Genomic DNA, 16,054 nt, shown 5'->3' with positions numbered 1-16,054 from the left:
GCAACTGTAGTTTATCTTTTCTTGGCATGAACATTTAACATTTACAAGGTTTATTGAAATTACGCCCATTGTGACGCGTTGTATGGTAATATAAACCATCCCTATTTTAGTCATTGTATAAAATGTTAGACATTAAGTCAATTGGACCTTGGTTATTGCAGGAGTATCAGTAACTTACGTGTTACTATGGCATCATAAATTGAAGCACCATAAATTTCAGAAAACAGTTGATTGCGTCTAATAATTGGCCTTATGCAAGACTAGTATATTTATGATAATTATATATTTTATAAACTCCAGCATTGATAGGGTTTGATTCCTGGCTTTTATAACATATTACCTGCTTGCCACTTGCAGTCTTTTGAGCTGTAATGCAACATTCTTGAATATGGTTACTAACATTGGTAACCTCCTAGAAGACTGTATGGGATCACAGTTTAGAAGATCACAGTCAAAATTTTCACCAAGAACATTAGTTTCAAATATACTTCTGTTAGCAACCAGAATGCCTGAGGAGGCTACCCAAAATCCTATGTAATAGATATTTACCTCACGGATAAAACCTGCCAAGGTCTGGAATGCTTCAAAGTTGACCTGTACACCCAGACTAGTAACAAATTTTGTCACATTAGTAAAACGACATTACATAGTATACAAAACATGTATATTCATGTATCCACCTTATTAATTTGTATTTTAGAAGATGTTTTACAAAACAAAACCAGACATGCAGTTGAATAAAAGGCACAATAGGTATCATTAAAATTACATATAGTTGTAAACAACTCCCAGAAGTTAATTTTTATTTAGATGTGGTACACTGGCTCCTATTTCCTTTTGTCTGTGATTGAATTTTATAATATGTTATGGATTCTTTGGATAAACTGGTATTGAAACAATTCCATGCTGAAGGCTAATTCCAGAGGAAGATTCCTAGCTAAGCAGAAGTTGCAGGACAACCCAGTTTCTTGTACAATGACCACATTTTATTTACAAATGCCATAGTGCAGAACCTATTGTAGGAAGGTAGCTCAGCTAGTCAAGAAATTTCTCCCCCCTTTTTAACCCAAAGTTGATTTCCACAACCACAAGAAACCGAACATTTTTTTATTTAAATAATACAGTAAAACCTCTCTGACACTTGGGGTTCCACGAAAATGTGTCACACTTACAGAGGTGTCCAAGATAGAGGGAAAGAGAAAAATCAGATTGTTGTCTAATGACAATATATAATCTATTTACTTACATACACTAACTACTGTAGTCTTACTTGAATTAAGAATTAATGACAATAGTATTAATAATAATCTTTCAAAGCCCACTCCCAAAACACTTGCAGTGCATTCCAATGATGGATTCAATGTCCATAAGATAATCCTCCAGAGAGGAGGCATTCAACAGTCAGAAATTCAAAATAACAAAATATGTAATTGAAAAAGTTTCCCTGAAAAGCATCAAAGTTAAGTACATGAATCTGTCCAAATTACAACAAAAGGGGTTTCAAGTTCCAGGATAAAGGGGTGTTCAAGATTATAGGGTATTGTGGACATGTAAAATTGTAGGATATTCGCCGGTTGCAATTAAAAGTGTCCAATATAAAGGAGTGTCCAACTTGAGGGGTTTTACTGTAATAACAATAACAGTTTCTTGTAGTTACGAAAACTTATAACAGATGGCGCTGTGTTCCTTATGTTTCTGGTGTCACCTGGTGTACGATCGGTACACTTACGTGTGTGTGTGCGCATCAAGTGACGGATTTGGACGCAGCTGAGTTCTGTTCCAACACATTATGGGAGTGGAAGTTATGGGCGTTGTGGGGTGTGTTACGTCATAAAAGGCGTTAACAGCCGGTTTTAAAATATGACTACACACGCACACTGTTGTGCTGCATATCCTAAACCTCGCTGCATTAACCGTTCACACCAGGTTTTGGCACAATGTCTATCACTGTAATACAGTATATGTCCGGGAACAGATGTATTTCATCATAAAGCCATAGACATGCGTAAACTAGATGGAAGGTAGAGTGGCTGAACGAAATGCCAATCACGACTGCCTAGTACCTGCAGTCAACGTTCCCCGTTTTAGGGACATTACGAATGGTGTTTCACTGCTCGAAGCATGGTCAGTCTGTACCATAAGCCCTACACAACCTTCTTTTAAATATAGGAGATCTGACAGATTGTACAGTGTAAAACCTCCCACCAGACAAGATACAAGACATCCTCATCGTCATCATCAAATTAACATCCACGAAAGACCACCAGTCCAATTCTACAACAGCCCGATATCTACGGAATACACAACCCCCACACACACACCACATTGCATTAACCAGATAGGTCCACTATGACCACGGCAGTGGTAAAGTTCACCAGCCGAAAAATGGTTTTATACAGTAGAAGTTCCTGTGCGTTTTAAATATAATCCTTAATCACAAATATAACAGTTCCTATAGGGAAGTCCTGTGTATGTTATTCAGTGAACTAATGTCGACAGAAATTTGTGTGCTGTGGCTGTGCTAATAATTGCAAATACCCAATACAAAGTTTTACTGTTATATCTAGTTTTGACATGTTCCAAAATATAATTTTAACATTTAATCAGAAGAACCAGGGATAAATATTGTTCATTGTATTCAAGCAGGTTAGTGTTACGTGAAGGCGAATGAAGACCTGATTATGTTAAAAGCCACCTCAGCTTCCAAATAGTGCTATAAAACCTTTTCCTCTTGTTTTTAGTTACTTTAGGTGTACGACATAATTTGCCGACTACATAGATCTTCAAAACAATATATGACTTAGGAACTCTTACTGTTTGTTTTCTGGATTTTATGTCAAAGCTCTTCTACAATAAACCAGTGAAGAGGAACGTTATATTTGCACCTTAACAGATCAGTGACTTTCGTTTGAGGGCAGGAAGGAAACATGAAGAACGTGTAATTTTTATTAGGGGTGTATTTATTGCGATGTTTAATACATGTAATACCATGCTAAATTTCACTTTTACTTCATCGAGGTAAAACTCTGAATGTACCAGCTGGAGATGTGTGCTGTGGGGTAACAACATATTTAGTAACTTTGTCGCATAACTACCGTGCAATCCAACGACGGAAAGGACAAATTGTATGGTGGCCAGGTTTTTGTGCAGCGACTCTTGGATTTGTGTGTGTATGTGTGTGTGTGGGGGGGGGGGGGGCGGTCATTGACCGGATTAGCAGCCTCACTTAGTTTGGACAAACTAAGGAAAGTTGAATAATTCCAAAACCATATTGAGAGTGTATGGAACTGGAATTAAACATTTGATATGATTTGGATTGGTTTTAAACCTTACTTATTGAATTTAACTTGATTTACTGAGTGCATGGCATTTGTTTCATAGCAGTGCTCATAATGGAACCAGTTTGTATTTGTACATTGAAGGCGATTTAAGGTTTTTCATTTTCTAAAAATCTTTTGTTTATAACAGATTTCAGAAATAAATGCAACTATATCCATCCATTACTTTGTTTCATAAGTACCAAAGAGTAATTAAACTGTTATTGGTCCACCATAGTTTTGCGTTTAATTCCATCTGCAATTACAAACTGTTTGATTTTTGCGTGTTCCTATCTTGAAAGCTGACGTGTAACGTATGCTCGGTTCATGAGAATTTGCGCGCGCCAGTTTCTTGAGTAGAACGAGCTTGGCGTCACCCTGTCTGGGCTGGTCAGAGCGGGTAGGATGTATCATTGCCACATGTCTGGCCAGCTGTTGTCGGTGGTTCAAGGCCAAAGGAAACTGCCTTGCCTACTCGAATTCTGATAACGTAGACATTTACTGTATGATCGTATTATAATTTCCGGTTTGTGTTTCCCAGTGTTGTTCACAAAAATGGTAATGGTGTTACACTTTGTTTTATGTATTCCTTCACAGTGTCAGTGATTAATTTTATTCCGGTAAATGTGGCAACGTGGAGTTAAAAACCAGTTTCTTTTTTGTTTCCCTTGTCTCGCAATGAATCGCTGCCATGACACTTTAGGTGCTATGAAAAATATAGCTGTAATTGTGAACATTGCGCTTCAAAGCACACGTCAATAATGGAGAAGAACACACAATTTTTCTAATATTTTGATATTCTTGTGTATTTAAAATACTTATTATAACGAATATTTTGTTCAACCGCAATATTAACATTTGTTTTCGGTTGCAAGTATTGCGTTTCGATTTAAATATTTCTCATAGGTTTGTTCGTTCCAACAAAATGGCGCCAGATGTTGGATGCTTCCCGCTCAGCAGGCTGGCTGACAACTTTGGGTCTCGGGGAGCGGGGAGGGCGCCCGATGCTTTATCTAGCCAAGAATGGGTTCGGGGCGTAGGGGGGGGAAGGGAACGCTAGCGGCAAGTCGCAAGAAGGAGAGAGCTTGTTAGTTGAGTGTTGAAATCGCCGCTGTTGGTTTTGTTATATGACTGCGTCGCAATTATTTTCTTCGGTGCTATGGCCCCAGGGCTGGACTGGAGTGTGCACACGCGGTCTAAAGAATCAGATGAGAGGTCAACATCAGTTCGTTCAGGTCGTTGTGGAGAGGGGAAAATTATGGGTTCACGGCGAATATTCGCCCCACAGTTTAAGCTCCAAGTTTTGGATTCGTATCGAAAAGATGCGGATTGCCGTGGAAATCAACGAGCCACAGCCAGAAAATATGGTATACATAGGCGTCAGATCCAGAAATGGCTTCAAGTGGAGGCTTCCTTGCGCACGGCAGTTGAAGTTGCTCCTGCTGCTGTTCCCGAGCTGACGGCCTTGAACCTCTGTGCCGATGCTGCCAGACAGCGCGACGACAGTGCTGGGGAAAGTCGGCAGGCAACGTGCCAACAAAGTTCTGTTCCTTGTAGTGAGAAGACCAATCATCCTACGCGAGTGACTTTGTTCCCTCGTATCAAAGTCGAAGTTTCCGAGCCACAAACTGAACAAAAAGGGGTGAGAGTAAGTTTATTTCCCAGTGTTAGAGTTGAGGTTTCTAAATCTGAAGAAGCGGTTAGGGTAAAAGAGGAAGAAATCTGGGAGGAAGACGATATGGATGAAATGAATGCGTCGAACCCAGAAACGGAACAAGCATTGGATTTCACTTGTGCTACCCTCAGTAGAAGACGTTCATTTTCTCTTCAGTTTAAACTTGAGGTTTTAAATGCATTCCATTCTGATAGATCTTGCCATGGAAATCAAAGAGCCACAGCAAGGAAGTTTGGAATTAACCGTCGTCAGGTCCAAAAGTGGCTTGGGCAAGAACCGGAGCTTCGAGGTGAAGCAGCATTTCGAGGTGGTCTCTATAGACAGAGGTTAGGGAGGTTGCTAGATTCAGAAGAGGGAAAACGAGCAGAAGAAAATGACCAACCTATTGAAGCAAGGGTAAATTTTAACCAGTCCCAGCACCCAGAAAGCCTGGAAGACCAGTGTTGGGACTTGTCAAACAAGAAGAGGAAAGCAGAGCCTGTTATTGAAGTGCCACAATTTAAGAAATGGGCTACAGACATGGTTGTATTACAACACAAGGAATATATGCCTTATGAAAATACTGATGTGACATCTAGCATGGACAAAATGTACATCCCTGTACAGCCAGATGTACAGGAAACTGCACTTTGTCTTGTGAAAGTGGAAGGGCGAGAGAAGGAATTCATTGAAGAAAGTCCAAAGTTGAGTCACCCTGAAGTAACAAGTTCAATTGATAAAATTAGGCAGGAACTGAGCACAGGACCCGTACTTTTTCACTCCAACAGGGAACCCTCAGTGACACCCCCTCCATTTATACTGCCATCTCAGCCTCTTTCTATTGGATCATTTGCTCCGGTGCCAACATTTGGTGGTTTGCATCATATGCTGAATCTCTGCCGAGGGCTGGTTGGTGAATGTAAGATACGAAGACATACATATCCATTAGACTTTAAATTGGATGCCCTAGACTGTTACCATGGCAATAGTGATTGTCATGGAAACCAACGTGCTGTTGCCAGCAAGTTTGGTGTCCATCGACGTCAGATTCAGAAGTGGCTCCAGCAAGAAACTCAGCTGCGTCAGAGGAGTACTAGTGCACACGTATTCAATATGTTTAGGTGAAATTAAACAATTCAGGTATTTGTATTAAGTAGTCTTGTTAAGAAATTTACTGTATTTTTATGGATAATTTATAATCAGCCCTCAAAATTATTTATGATTTTATGGAAAAAATCTATTTGTATAATAGAAATTAGAACCTGAAGTCTTATGACATTTTGTATGAAGAAATACCTGTACAATACTGAAATTATTTTTTACTGATTTACAAGATTCCTAATCACTTATGCTGGATGTAACATTGCTTATACAGGGTGATTCATTAATCTTAAAAAACAATTACATAGAGAAGCATTTGATATTAGCTGTGCTGTTGATAAAGTATTGTTAAGTAGCTGAAAGAGACAAAGAAAAAAGAATGGAAACTTGTGGTATTATATACTTTATAACAACTTTTGAAAAAACAACCCTAAATACCCTAATACAGGCAGAAAACAAAATTCCTGCCTGATGGTAACTGAAAGCTGGGTCATGTTAATGAATGACCCCAACTGTATGAAGTTTATATAGTGGAATATCTATAAGGCAGTACCCAAGCTGTTTTTTGCCCACAGTGCTGATGGTATATATATATATATATATATATATATATTTCAGTATTCTGGTTTACTCCTCATTATTATAATTTTCAAACCTGTGGTGCCAAGAACTCTGAAAATTTGTTACCTTTCCAGAAAACACTGTGAGTCACAAATTTTCCGATATAAAACTTCAGATCACTTATTGTTCATTGAACAAATTAGGTAGCATTGTGTCATGTACTTGTATGAACAGATTCTTTTATTGGCTAATTATTTAATTGATTGACAAGTAGTTCATTGATTAGTGATTTTAATTGATTTTAGCCCTACTGAGTAGTTCATTCTTTGGATGCTTACTCTTTCTAACCAGGTGTTTATATTTATGTATGAATGATATTTTTGAGGGTTGATTAAATGTGAGATTATACTTCTATGTCATGAGAAGCCTAATGAGTCTACATTTAATGGGCATAGGAATGTTTGGACTGATGTGCATGTGGCCTTCAGGTTGAATTTTAGGTTCGTTCTGATTATGTAGCATATATATTTACGATGGTGAATCTACAGTGCCTTAATAAATATGTAATGTTTGGAGGCTATTTTAAGTAATGCATTAAATACTAACAGATATTTATCAGATTCACTGGATTACACTATTTTTGAAGTCTTTAAGACTGTTGTATAGAATTTGTACTGTATAGGTTTAAAAGTGTTACTTGCGGGGATGTACAGAATTGTGTATAGCGGTATCCAAGCTGTGGTATTGTCTGTGTCAGTTTCCATGGTGTCTGCACTCAAAAGTAGTTATTTTGGTTCTGCTTAATTAATATTGGTTTATGCAGTCAGACTGCAAAGCAGGTCTTTGCTGGTCACAGAACATTCTCTGCATCAATGCCTACTGCATTCATGCACAACAGAAATTTTATTTTAGTTGGTAGTACTGAGATTGTGTGCAGTGTGTGTCATACTAAACTTGTTCCCTCCCAGATTCCAAGTGAAATGATGTATACAATACAGAACTAGTCTAAAAACATTAAGTGGTTTGCTCTATATTTTAAAGGTGCAGGCCCTGAACAGAATTTAAATGTAAGAGTAATTTTGGCCTAAATTGGACAATATGAACTGCATATAATTAATCTTGCATTTTCTGGTTTGTGGTACTATGTAGTCTTGTAGATGGTTACCATTGTTTTGAAGGAGCATATTGCCTTCATTGTCCACCATGAAGATAGAGGTCATACGTTCTTCCAAAACAGTAACCATGTAGAAGAGTGCATGGCATCCCAACCTAGAAGATTACAGTCCACAATATGGATAACTTTTTAGCATGATGAATACTGACTAGATAGAAAAATGTTTCAGGCAAAAGGTTTGGACATAAAAGTGTTTTATGTCACTTTCCTTTTATTTTGTGGAATACTGATCCTCAAATACTAAATTTGACTTCATGGGTATGTACAAATGAAATGCTCTAATTTGTGGCAGTGTGAAATATTCCAGTTGTGTTCTTTTATACAGTACAAACAACCAGTAATAGTTGTGCTGTATGCATTGGGTCACTAAGAAAATTCACTTTATTGTTAATTTTTATCAATTTGCTGTTCATTATACTTTTGTGAAGTTCATTGCCACTGGTCCATATTTTCTTTCTGTTAATACCTTATTTATTTATCCCAGTGAAATGTACAAATTAAATAATTTTATCCTACTACTGATTTACAAAATTTACAAACCAAGCTTTGTCATAGAGCTAGGTACCTTAGTCAGTATAGTGGCTGAGGGCTTGATGATCAGGGTTCAATATCCGACACAGGCAGAGGATTTTCTTCTAGCCTCTGCATCGAGACTGGCTCTAGGGCCTACCCAGCCTCGTGTCCAATGGGTTCTGGTGGTTTTTTCCCCAGGGGTAAAGTGTGGCTGGGGTGTAATAATGACCACTCACCCCTATCTGGTGCCAAGGTTAAGAATGAGTAGGAACTGTACCTCTTGCCATGAACACTTACATGGCACGTAGAGGGATAGCTTTACTTTACTTTACAAACCAAAGTTTGTCATTACTAACATGGAAAATATAATTTCATTGTGATTATTTCTTTATTTATACTATTGTTATATCATTATAGTTTTTGCATCAAGTGTATGTCTAATGATCAGGATGGTTAGTACAGAAAACTTTGGAACCACTGATGTATATGTATAATAAAATTTGTGCCACGGTGCTTTGTCTCTGAGAAATTGTTCAACATGTTCTTGTTTTTACTATGCTGTATGTAATTGTAATTGCTATTTATAAGAACTGATCCCAAAAATCACAGATCTTGAGAATATGTAATTTAATGACTGTATACCAGGTATGTTTAACAAAATTGGTGTCTGTTGCCATGGTTAATGGGAAATTTTGTGCTCATCAGCCTCATTCATTCATACAATGATGTGTTCTGGATATTGGAGTTCGTACAGTTGTTTAATATAATATTCTTAATTAGTTAGATGATTTTAATATTGTAACAAGGTAAACTGTAATAATCTATGGTTTTCATTCTCTTGAGACTTTGAGACCATGTGCAGGTGTTGATAATTTTAAGCATATAGGAAAGTATCCTGTTTCATATTCATATTTTTAAAAAGAAGTTGCAGAAATTGACCAATCAGAAGAATTTTTCTCGAGAAGATCATTTCTTGTGAAAGCCTTTATGTAATGTAGCTTAAAATACTCTAGCAACATGAGAAATATTAAACAGTTTTAACTCAGTAAGAGGATGGAAGGTACAAGACAACTCAGTCTCATGTGTGAAGATTGGTATAGTGTAAGATATGTAAAACAAATAATAAATTACAAATCCTCAAAATAGATGGGTTATAAAAATTTGGAATTATAATAAGTAAAGAAATGTAATCCATGACATTACAGAGTTTCATATGTACAGTTTATTTGTGTAGGATGAAATCACTTATAAATATCGGTTGTGTATTTCTGTGAAAGAATTAATATTGGTATGTCTAGCAAACCATTTAGAAAGTGGAGTGCTGAAAACTAGGAACAAATTATTAAATATTCTGATTATTACACTGATTACTGACAAGTGGGAACAGAAGTTATTGTTCTTTTGACCCTTAGACAGGTCGTAAGACAACAAAACACAAGGGTTTCTGTATTTTTTTTTTATATTTCATTGCTTCCCCCCCCCCCCCCCAATTTCCCTACTGTGTCAATAAGAAACCAGTGATTTGTGAGGAATGTATATTAATGTAGTGTACCAAAAACCCAGTGCCTTAAAAAGGGAGCAGATACTGATTTTTAGCTTGGTTTCAGTTGTATTAATATTTTGATAAAAATAAATTATTTCAGACATTGCAGTTAGAAGCAAGTGAATTTTCAGCTTACATGACTTCACAGTATACTCATGATCACAAAGGCAAATGCTGCCTAAAGTAGACCACAGTAACTTCCTTCCACATCCTTTCCAATAATTTCAACTGTTGTATGAAAGATTGTAAGACAGTTGTCACTAGTAGTCAAGTCACTAAATTGCTTTAAAACTGTATTGTTAATTACCTTAATGTTTGGAGTCAAGTGTAATGTGAAATCAGTCCCAAATAGAGGATTTTAGATCCTCAAAACCTTGGAGGATATTTGAATGGGTATGAGATATATCATACATGACTGCTGCAGCGTATGTTATTTTTTTCCTGTTTTTAAATTTCAGAGCCATCCATAAGTGAATGTTTAAGACTTTAAATGAACTTGTCTTTGTTATAACAATGTCTATTGAGAAATATCATAACAAAGTTATATGTAAATTATGAACATACCACTGCATATTTTAAATCAAAATTAAATTCATTTACATCTAGATCTTTAGAAATAATCATATAAATATAGCTTATACTTTTCAGTCTTTTCTTGGGATTTTTAGCTGTGTTGAATTTTATCAAATGTTACGATATTTTTAATGTGACAAACATTAAAAGAGATAACATTTCAATATTATTTTGTACTTCAGGCCTGTTTAAAAACACATTTTGCATACTATATAAAATTTGCAACATGAAGTTATTCATACAGTGCCAAGGGTGATTTTTCTTCTTCTTCTTCCCTCCCTTTCACAGTGCATAAATAGAATGCAGAATGGGGATGTCATACCTGTCAATCTGTTCCTCCATGTTTCTTCTCCAAAAATGGTTTAATTTGTTTCATTGAAATTTGAAATTGGTGTTAACACTAAAAATTGTTTGGAAAATTTTATTTTTGAAGATTTCTGTCTTCTGGGTTATTGCGCTGTGTAGTCTGGTCGATGTTAACCAACGTTTCAGAGGTCATACTGCCTCCGTCATCAGGGCGATGAATATGCCAATAGGGTGTGAGGAGTTGGATTTTATAGGCAGGGAAGTGAAAGGTGTAGCCTGCCCCGAGCCAATGGGAGCAGGTATGGGAGTGGACCAATGGTAGCACGTGGGCGAGGGTGGGAGAGGGAGAGAAAGTAGAGAGAGAAAGGTGAGTGTAGTTGTATGGATAAAGGCCCTGAAAGGGGCCGAGTTAGTGGTCTGGTTGGTTCTGGCGGCGCACTCTTGCTCGTTCTCGGAGTCCTCGGAGTGTGTGGATCAGAGGCTTCCAGGACCGGCTCAGGGGCAGGCTACACCTTTCACTTCCCTGCCTATAAAATCCAACTCCTCACACCCTATTGGCATATTCATCGCCCTGATGACGGAGGCAGTATGACCTCACCTAGGTAGGGACGAGGCTTGCGCTTGCGCAGACCTCCGCCCTCAGTTAGCTTTTTGGTTGGTTGGCCTATTGGCATAGTCATCGCCCTGATGACGGAGGCAGTATGACCTCTGAAACGTTGGTTAACATCGACCAGACTACACAGCGCAATAACCCAGAAGACAGAAATCTTCATATTCACCGCTGTGAGAACCTCAAGTCTTACATAATTTTATTTTTGTCTGTATCAATATATTAAACCCTTACATTATGTAAAACTAAAACTGAACTATATTATTAGCTCATATTTGTTACATGGCATGAAAATATATACATATTAAGGTACACATTTGTACTCATTTTTATCAACCCTCAGAAACAGTTTGGGTTGCAATTCACAGTTTTTAAGGAGTGAATATTATATTAATAAAAAGTTTGTTATATCATTGCTTGTTTTCACTGTTTGATTTGTTTTGAAGTTTCTGTCCTTTGTCCTGTAAGGGAGGTTAATATCATTCAATTTACACCACTTGAAAGTGCTAATTATTAGTGAATATTATGTAGGCCATAATTAGATTTACAACACATGAATCTACAAATTGTTTTTATTCAGGGCCAAGTAGTTTCATGTTGGTACACACTGAATTGTTTTTAAAGAAATTAATACTCCAGTTAGACTCAGTGAATTGCTACAGTAAATACTTCTCTTTAATTGCGTACAGGAACTAGGAATGCACCTAACCAGCTATATTGTTGGATTTAATTTTCAGAGACAAGTCAGCAGAGCTTAAATATGTTTGCACGTTACTGTTTAGGAATTTTCCACCATACAGATGAATACAATAATGATTTGCAAACATGAATTGTATGAATATATCTTTAAAACTGAGAGGCAAAAATTGTACAGAATTTTCTTATCTGACATATTTTGATTGAACTATTCTCACATGATATAAATAACTGGCATAACTTGGATGACATCACAAAGATCTTTGATAATGCAGTAAGCCAATATTATATATCAGAAGATTGCATGTCATGAAAATGATTTTATTTGTTTTTCATTTACTGGGGGAAATAGGTAAATGCATACCCATTCCTGCTCTATAACTATTATTTCTTTATGAAACAACACTACAATTGTAACGCCAGAATTCCTTTGAAGCTGATGAACAGAGTTTAGTTTAACAAAATTGACATAGCACATATTTGCTTATTGATTAATGCTGACTCTCTGATGCCCACGATTTTGAAAACTCTGCCCTTTGAATATCTCCACCATCTAAAGTATTTGCTTTAACACTAGTAAGTTTACAGAAATTTAATAAATTGTAAAACATGAACAAATTTATTAATTACCAGCTAATTTCCTTTGACAGTCGGTCAAGGAGCGCAACTTTAATCTGTTCTTTTTAAAGTCAAGTTAGGCTGTACCTTGAAATATTATGTACATATCCATCAGTTTTTTATTACAGATTTTGGGAAACTACTCCCCAATTGAAAATTACCATGAATCAGTCTTTTGTATGTTCAGACTTAAAATGAAATTATTAATATTTTAATTAACCAGTTGATTTACCATTGGTCAGTTAGTTAATTGTATAAGTTCAATGGATTACACATTTGGACTTGTTGACAGCCCTAAGACATTAGTTTTAACAAGTTGTATAATGAAGCTTCATATCATACATCTAACAAGATGTGATCATATGCCTTGCCATAGTAAAATGGTTAGAACTCATCCTTTATAATTTAATAAACTTAAATTATCACCCCTGTGTAACATTGTGGCAATTGCTCAGTTATATGCTAAGATGATATTTTGGTGATTTCTTGACATAAGTAGTATGTATTGGGTTACAATAAAGAATAATAATATTTAATGGTGACATGAAATGTCAGTTAAAATTTTGCAATTTGTCAGGTTATAGTTCCCCCTCCTGTTTAATGCTTCTTTTATACTTACTCAGTGTGATCTTTTTTAATGTTAAAAAAATGCTAAATGGACTGCCATATTTTAAATTAATTAATAATCTGTTTTGAATATATTATGGTGCTTGTCAAATGTTTCATCTTATTGCAGACCTTAATTTAGGAATGCATAAATTGCCAACTTATGAAGTGTTCTTTGATAACTAATAACTTGAATCAGCATTATAAAACATTAAAACTAAAGTGTGATATTGTTGCTTGACATTTAGGGAATAACATGAAGATTGCTTTCCATTTTTATTTCCCATACTACCACTTTATTGTGTGGCTTTAAGTGTTTACTGGAGATTCTGTCAGTGCTTAAGGTGGCTTGTGTGTGCAACCAAACAAAGACAAGATTGTATGGAACTCTACAATTTTTATAAGTGGATGAATAAATCACTGTCCACTGTAAATTTAATTCCTTGCCTTGTTTATTGTTGGCAAGTAATTCCAAGTATTTATTGATCTCTTTAAAGTAGCAACTCTGCGGTGCAGTTTGAACTGGTTTGTTATAATTCAGAAGTACTGTGGTATGTAAGTTGATCCAAAGTGTATATTCAGAATCTAGTCCACTGTGTGGGGGAGAAAATTTATGTTAGTTTCAGTCAGTAAAGTAAAGTTTGTCCCACTATACGCCATGTAGGCGTTTGGGGGAGTGGAGGTATAGCTCCTCTCTTCCTTGACCCCGGCACTAGATGGGGGTGAGTGGTCAGCATCACGCCCCGGCCGGCTTTACCCCCGGGAAAGGACCCCGGTACCCATTGTAGAGGAGGCTGGGTGGGCCCCAGAGCCGGTCTGGACGCAGAGGCTAGAGGAAAAATCCTCTGCCCCCGTCGGGGATCGAACCCCGGCCGTCCAGCCCGTAGCTAGTCACTATACTGACTGAGCTATCCCGGCTCCGTTAGTTTCAGTCATGTAAAATAAATATTACATTTGTTAAAATCTTTCAAAACGTTTGATTATTTTAAACTTCTTAAGATTTCTGTGTGAAAAAAGACTTAATTGTTCGTAAACTTTTTTATTTTCTGTAACAGAGTATGAAATATGTTGAAAAATATTAAGACACATTTTGGGAATGTAAATTATGTCTGAATGTACAAAAAAATGCTTATGAGTATTTGCAGAAACTTGAACATCAGACTTCAGAAACTCTGCTTTAAATTCCAATTTCTGTAAAGGTAAATGGTAACATTGTCATGAAGAAATAAGGGAGCACTGAGGTAAAGTACACATTTTAGATTTCAGCATTGTCATCTTCATGCTAGGATAATGCATATTTGTGTGCATTTGGCAAGAACCCAGGAAATGACAGGTTTGTGACAACATAAGCAATATATAGTGGAAAAACAATATCACATGAGTAGTTTCTAGTGGAGGATTAGACAAACTATAAAATCTTCCAAGAAAGTTAACAAAGCTGATGCAGAACACAAGAATATGTTAAAAGAGTTCACATTGACAAGGAGCTTATCATTTTTGGAATTTTAATCTATGCATTTCATTTGTATTACAGCAATATTCATTGAATGACATTTAGTTGTGTTTTGAACATATTTTCCATAAGCTGTGCGTGTGTGATAGTTTGTCTGCATGTGGAATTTCATCCAATACAATAACATTGTAACATGAATAACATAAATATTTTTATAATATTTGCCTTGTGTACAGGAATTTGAAAATATATTAACAGAAGATAAATTAAACTTTTTTCAAACTCCTTTTCAGTATGTTCCATTCCTATTGACACTCTTTCCGTATGTTCTCATTGATGTTTGTACAGTGCATTAGTGTGTCAGAAACCCATTTAACTGATGTCAAGAAACAGCTTACTGCTACAGTTATCAGTATTAACTATTTAAGTTAATAAAATAACATTGTAATGTAGTACCTGTTGAAAATAATGCAGATAGTTTAACAGATTCTGATGTGCTATAAGTTGAGTCATGCACTGAGGGAAGATATTGTATTGTTATATCTTACTGTCTCAGTCGTCCCGCGTGGTCTGAGGCATCATGCTTCAGACCGGTGATACAGAATGTGCGCTGGTTTGAGTCTTGGGGAAAGAAATTTCTCATCAGATTTTCGACCGGTGTATGGGACCAGTGCCAACCCAGCATCATGAGGAAATTGGGGAGCTACAATGGGTAGCGTAATCCGGTCATGGAAACTAGCAATGGCTGGGGGTTTGTCATGCTGACCACACATCACCCTATATCTGGTTGGATGATCGTTCACCTCTGCTTAGGCATGTGAACATGAGGCCAGCAGCCAGCTAGTCGGCTTTGGCTCTCAGAGGGCTGTTACACCACGGATTATTATTATTATTACTCTCTTAGTATGCAAAAATTATATTTTAGTATATGCCTTTGTAGGAGGACAGCTCTTTTTGCATATAAAAGGTTTTATTGTCATATAGCACCATTACTGAGGGAACTTTGGTTAGTCATGTGTAACACACACAATCATAAAAATATCCTATTTGTGTGGGTAGGCTTATATATTTGTAAGCCAAGATAAGAGGTAAGGTCATTGCCAGTAGGAATCCTGTCTATGGAGCCTGATTGTAATTTGACAGGGAAACTCCATGACTGCAGAGTTATGATATGCACAATATCGTGGTTTACTAGAAAACTGATGATCACGTCTCTTTCCGGAACCTTCAACCAGAATGATATTCAAGTACAGAAATGCATGTACTTCAGCCAGGGACTTTTCTTGACTAGCTGAGGAATCTTCTCCATGGAGTTTGTTGTATATGATT

General features: G+C 36.6%; 1 protein-coding gene across 2 annotated transcripts in view; it reads left to right on the top strand.

The window, feature by feature from the left end:
• The first annotated feature begins 3,185 nt into the window (after positions 1–3,185).
• Positions 3,186–16,054, top strand: part of brk (transcriptional repressor brinker) — a 15,760-nt gene continuing 2,891 nt past the window's right edge. For both annotated transcript variants that reach the window (XM_087351360.1, XM_087351361.1), the window contains exon 1: positions 3,186–6,111. In XM_087351360.1, the coding sequence (XP_087207486.1) occupies positions 4,477–6,096 (1,620 nt within the window). In that variant the 5' untranslated portion in view covers positions 3,186–4,476 and the 3' untranslated portion in view covers positions 6,097–6,111. The remainder of the gene's footprint in view (positions 6,112–16,054) is intronic.

Source organism: Zootermopsis nevadensis, unplaced genomic scaffold (assembly GCF_977971745.1).
Source record: "Zootermopsis nevadensis isolate Lab colony 2312 unplaced genomic scaffold, Znev_1.0 Znev_ptg000002l, whole genome shotgun sequence".
Classification (NCBI taxonomy): domain Eukaryota; kingdom Metazoa; phylum Arthropoda; class Insecta; order Blattodea; family Termopsidae; genus Zootermopsis; species Zootermopsis nevadensis.
Note: the sequence above shows the minus strand (reverse complement) of the source record. Positions and strands in the feature narration are given on the sequence as shown.